Source organism: Bremia lactucae, linkage group LG11 (assembly GCF_004359215.1).
Source record: "Bremia lactucae strain SF5 linkage group LG11, whole genome shotgun sequence".
Lineage (NCBI taxonomy): Eukaryota > Oomycota > Peronosporomycetes > Peronosporales > Peronosporaceae > Bremia > Bremia lactucae.
The window spans coordinates 4333138-4339435 of record NC_090620.1 but is presented as its reverse complement, the minus strand read 5'-3'; the positions used below and the strand labels follow the sequence as shown (position 1 = coordinate 4339435).

Below are 6298 nucleotides of genomic sequence, written 5' to 3'. Positions count from 1 at the left end.
AAAAGTCTGTGCGCGTCGGCCGCAAAGCCGCTAAGCTGGCAGCTGCAGGAATCAGTTTAGCTGTCAGTAAGGCAAATGCTTCAGTGGACGCAAATGCGTCTACTGCGGGGGATATGTCGGATCCTACTCCCAGTGGAGGTGACTGGGGTATGTCATCTGTTGATGACATTGCAAATTAACGGGACAAGTTGTAACGGGGTCGTGGATCTTTGGTGGAAAGATTAGACCCCTTGTCATTGGACGAATCTCGAATCGATTGGGTCGCAAACGTGACATGATGGTTAATTTCCTCTATATGATTCTTAATGCCGTCGTGCAGGCTAGTGCTTCGAACATATGGGTTTTTATGGTAGGACGAATGATCGCTGGGATTGCTTCGGGAGGGGCTACAGCCGTGGTACCCGGATTCATCAATAAGATCTCACCCCCAACGCCAAGAAATTATCTCGGCGTTAAAATTCAAATGGCTATTACAATTGACAACCTCCTTGTGGCAATCACCTTTTTCTTTGCCAATACGAAACGGGTTGGCGCTTTGTCACGGAAATTCCAATTGCTTTGGCGGTATTGTTCTTGGTACTCGCACCTTGGGTTGTTGCTGAAAGCCCTGCGTGGTTACTACTCATGGGAAAAGAAGCGTCTGTAGATAAAGAACTGGCACGTTTATACGTAAGAGACATACAAAATTTGGATTCAGCAAGATCATAAGACGCGACGAGATATCGTGAGCAATTTGCCATCCGCGATGTAACGACCTCCTAATTCAATTGAGACGTGTATCTTTAGAGAACTGTTTTCACCCATGCTCATCCGACAGCTCATGTTCGCTGTCGGTATTACAGGAGCCAAGAATTGACTGGAATCAATGTTGTCTTTCTCTTCTCGTCGACGTGCCCCAGACGCGCAGACTACAATCCAACCGCGCTGGAGACTCTATGCCAACGTTCTTGTGCATTGCTGCAGCCTCTTCATTATGGATGGTCGACCTCCCAAATGAATCTGACCGCGTTTAACAACAATTCAATCTGTATTGAATAAAAACGTCATATAAAATATTTTCACTGTATGTTCATTTTACTGCATCCAAAAACCAACAGTTATTCCTTTACAATGGTCTTTAAATCGCACTTTCGGTTTTTGAGATCCCCTTAATTACATTAGGGAATCGCTTTAGCCACGCACCTTAATTATCTATATGAGAGTAGTGTAATGGGTGTGCGCCCCTGAGCACATCAGAAACCGAGTTTTTGTTTGGCAATGTTAAATGTACTGTTCTTAATATATGAGATAAAGCCAAGAGCGCCCGCACTTGATTGGCAAGTCATGAAAAGAGCGAAAAGAAAGAGCAGCAAATCGAGCATGAGGGGAAGTTGAGTTGGAAATAAGCGACAAGGGTCGGAGTTGTGCTCTTGCGCATGCAAGTTAGTTAGTCTTTCGAGGTCACGCGAAGGATGAATTTATTTTACTTTACTTTTAGCAACTTTTGCGGAAATGCATGCTTACCTTTCAAATAGGCGAATCTTAATACATTTTTTATACCCACCGTGAGTGTAACGGGGCACTGCGACTTGTACTGTTTCAGTACAAGTCCACTTCACACTGCTTCAGATGTGAGTGGTGCCTCTCGTTAAGTAACGTACACTGTACGTATAGAGGAAGACTTCTCTTAAGGCAAGTTAGCTTAAGAGGGTAAAATGAAAACTGTATTAATATAGTTAAGTGTCTTTGTTAATCTATCTTTGTAAATGTTGTCTTAACTATAAACTAATACTAAACATGTAAATGAATTCTTATCTATCTTATCTCGTAACTCTCTTTGATTACTTCTACAGCTGATTAGTCTGCGGAATAAATAGACATAATGGTCTATACCTATTTATGGATAAGAATTCAGGAAATTACTATTTAAAGTAATTTCCTCCAAATATTATCTACCTTTTGGATAATATTAATTAACAATCTTTTATTGTTAATTTCATGTAACGATACACCCCGTTACATCACCCCTCCCTTAAACGACAATCACTCTGAATGTCATTAGGTGGAGTGGTCGCTAAATGACCACTTAATTTTTAAAATGATTTTGATTGGTCAGATCCATCATTTTAAATTCCATCGCATGAAGGAACAATTCATGCGGGGTGAGGATAGTGTTGAACCTTCGGCTGCGGTTCGTGCAGCCGCGGGTGACGCATTGTTATCTCTTGCGGTAGACGTTCCGTCTACCGTAGTGTCTTCCACTCGCACAACACTTGGTGTTGCGAGTGCACGTGGTGATTCACCACGTGAGTACGACCCCTCTTTAGAGGTCGATTATGAGTGCGAGTCGGACGAAATGGCCGACTCGGGGAGGATGGAACAGTCGCCTGATACCCGTCAGGCGGCTGATTATGAGCCTTCGAATGAGACGGCTCATTCCGATAGACGTGTGAACAGTCTATTTGGTTCCGACGATGAGGATGATCCCTCATCGCCCGTACGATCTTTCGTACGGTCTCCCATACGATCACCTGCACGTGTTTCTGTGCAAGGTGACGACGGTGGCGTAAGCCATCGTAAGAAAAGTCCTCGTGGTACCCCTACCTCAGCGGGTACCACTCAGGGGAGTGATGACAGTAAAATGTCTAATCTCGCCCCTGAAAAGAAGCCGTGGCTTTTGCCAGAAAGGCTCATTAATAGCTTGTCTGGAGAAACTACTCCACACAATAAATATCCTTTATTTATTGCGACAAAGCTACATGGCCTTGATCCCAGCGCGAAGAACTTTCGCGCTGAGGAAGATTTCTATCTCGATGCTTTTCTAAAGCATCGATGGTTTAGTGGCAATAATAAGCGAGATAAAGTCTCGCTTATGCAAGCTTGGAGTGCGTTCATTCGCAATGTTAAAGACATTGGACGCGAAGCTTGGCTTCAAAAACTTAACGCGAATCGNGGATGCAAAAGAGGAGAATATGTGACTGGATTGTTTTTACTTATTAGGAGTTGAGCGCTCTTGAGTCGGAACCTGCAAAGTCTCCATTTCAATGGACTGACAATGGCGGCATTGACGTGACCAAACTGATTCATTCGCACTCATTTGAGGCATTAGTAGAGCTAGAGGGCATTTTAGATGCTCGGCACAAGAAAGTTATGAGCGATGGGTTTTTCAACGACTAATTTACATCGAAGTTAGTGATTTTGCAGGAAATAATCAATCACGTTGTACACTCACTATCGGTAATTTTTATGCAGACTTTCCTTTATATCATGTTTAGTGTTTAATCCTGCTTAGAGTTGCATAACCAACTCTATATGGAAGGTCCACAAAGTCTGATACTATCTATAAGCAGCACCATTTTTTCTTCTGCATGCCTAACTCTTTGACCCGAAAATGGCACCTACCGAATCTGTAACGGGCTAAAGTTGCCATTATGTTACACAGTACACTTTGTGTACTTAACATGATGGTCAATTACTTAAATAAAGTAATTGGACCCACCGCTTGGTGTGGTTCACATTGTAACCCACTGCTTGGGTGTGGTTCACATTATAACCCACCCTTGTGTATGTGATGCAAATGGGTGCATTCGCATTAGGAGGGATGACGCCCAGCGTCATCCTGATGACGGCTAGCGTCACCGTTTCGCGAGGTATCTAGAAAGATACGCTCGTAATACATATTAGTGTTACCTACAGAGATGACATTTTATATTGGTAAGAAAATGTATTTATATTTAATGAGATTAAATATAAATCAGTCTGAAAACTACTTCCTGCTTGGTAAGTGCGCACGAGAAGTCGGATCACCGCTCCCGTGACGACACTTCACTAGAGTACTTAGTGCGTTGGGTAAGGTCGCTAAGGCGCCCACCACAGCTACCTCACTGCACGCCAGAGAATACGGTCAACCGTTTCCTCGCTGTGCTAGGGTGTGTGCTTAAGTAGAGCGTGGCCGCATTAAGACGCGCCCGGCTACACTTGGTAGCACTTGAAATACTTCCCACGACCTGCATCGCTGCGTGTGTGCGTGAAGATGAGCCTCAATCAAGATAAAATAGCGGCTAAATTACCTAAGTAAGCTAATGGTATGTATAAATATGCTACTAAGTTATTGTCCCTTGATGTGCGCTCGAAGTGATGCCCTTATGCTGCCATGCCGAGCCCCATGATAAACTTGGCATGCTTGTCTCTTGGAAGCGCCATTGGCGCTGGTGTTGGTCAGGGTAAGCTAAAATTTATCAATTCTGCTGGTGTTACAGTTGGAGGTAGAGTGGGAGAAGTATTACTTCAGTCTATAGAATTCAACGGCTAGGTAAAAACTCCCTATATTTAGATAAGCTTAACCAAATATGTTATAAACTATCTGAGCAGTTACTCCTTAACCAAGAAACGAGCTCCGGCTTTTAATATATTTGCTTCTCCTATCAGGAAAGCGTTTAAATTCTTGAAGATATTTTTTTGACATTTTTAAATACTACTAAATGATTTACGATATTTTGAAAAAAGATATAGAAACAATATACAAAATCCAACTATATGAACTATTAAATTAGCTTGCGCGGCGCCAATTGCTCCATTGACTAAAATCAGATATTGATTGGGCTCGTTTCCCCACCTCTCCGATCATCATCGGAAGGTGGCAGAGCACTTGGCTCAGGGACTAGGTGAATAAGCCCTGACCAGGCTCTTGGGCAATCCTCCTGAGCAACATGTTGCTCAGTTGGAGCAGTTTGAGGCATTCGTACTTGGACATCGGAGAGCCGCGTCCGAGGCACAGAGCCATGCTGCGGCGGAGTCCGTCACTCAGACTCCGAATGAGCTGGGGCGTGAGCAGGCTCGGAGCGAGGTCCTCAACAGGACTGTTCAGATGCTCTCTGCCCGGCCGCATCAGCCGAAGCCCACTCGGATGGACCCGCCCAAGTTCGATGGAGCTGCTGCGCACACGATTGTCCGCTGGCTCTGAGAGGTGGAACAATGCGGTGTCACGCATCTCATCGAGGACGAGCCTGATGGTGTGGCACGCCATGTCGCATCTGCGCGGTAAGGCCTCATGGGTGGGCTTACCCGGCGCTTATGGCCGACGTAAAGGAGTTCCTTACATGGGCAAATTTTAAAATAAAGAATCGCGCCATGTACCAGCCGCCAAACAACGAAGTGTTGTTCAGGCGCGCTTCTTCGGAGCGCGACAGGCGAAGCAATCGTTGCAAGAGTATGTGCAGGAGATGCGCTTGCTGTCGGCGTCCATTACCGTAGGTCCGATTCCGGAGCATATTGAATTATGAACGGACTACGGCATGTCCCATCGCGACAGGCCTTTTTCTGAAAGGTGCCGTCGACGATGGAAGAGGCAATCCAAATTGCCTTAGTTGAGGAGCAATCCTACAACAGTGCCTCGGCGACAGCTAGGTATAAGCCGTCGGCCGAGAGGTCAGATGCCACTCCCATGTATTTGGGCAATGCTGACGTTGCTGCTATAAATTCGGCAAGCGCGGCCATATGATGGCTCGCTGCTATGCCAGGATCCGTGCTGGGGTAAAGATGCTAAGCAAGATGACTTCCTTTCCAAAGGGCGATGGCAAGAACCAGTGTGCGAGACGCATGAGCTCTGCATCGACCACTGAGGGGTCGGGAAATGCAGGAGCGCAGTAGGGGCGGAATGCCCTACTGACGCGGACTCTGAAGCTACCCCTAAGTTCAGAGTTGTGGAATAAATTGGTAGCATAGTCCCTGAGGTCTCGTAATTTCGATCTCAACCCTGCTGGTCTATAGCGCTCATATAAGAGGCTATGACCAGGTGATGACCCTCCTAGTGGATTCGGGTGCATCACAAAATTTTGTGAAACTCGCGGCTCTAAGAAAGAGACCGGCGATGTTTGAGTCGCTTTGCCAGGATGGCAAGCGAGAAGAGGCGACCGTTTGCAAACGGCGCGCTCGTAAGACACCAGGAAAGTGTGTCTAGTGCGAAAGCACAATTTAGCCGTCAACGTTGCCAGCCATGAAGGCATACGACGTGACCAGCTCATTAGCCTCTGAAATAAAAGCGAGCTACAGTCAGGACGACCATTGTCGCCTGCTGTAGGATCACTTTGGGGACGAAAGGTAACCCTTCCATCACACCTGAGAGCTAAGCTTAATGGTCTGTTATGGCATCAGCTGTCGCCTTGTGATCCCTTATGAATATATGTGCCTCATGGCACAGATCTCAAGCTGGTGTTCCTTCACGAGCTCCATGATGCACCATTTAATGGATATCTAGGCCGTGAAAAGACTTTTTTACGAGTGTCAGGCTTAATGCGCCAACTATTTTCGCTCTTGCGAA

The 6298-nt window shown here is 45.8% G+C and overlaps 1 protein-coding gene across 1 annotated transcript; it reads left to right on the top strand.

Annotated features, from left to right (window-relative positions):
• Nucleotides 1–274: 274 nt before the first annotated feature.
• Nucleotides 275–646, top strand: CCR75_008898 (uncharacterized protein; the record flags this gene model as incomplete). Its single annotated transcript, XM_067966945.1, has 1 exon — nucleotides 275–646. One exon carries the CDS (start codon nucleotides 275–277, stop codon nucleotides 644–646), a length of 372 nt encoding a protein of 123 aa, XP_067823416.1.
• Between the last annotated feature and the right edge of the window lie 5652 nt (nucleotides 647–6298).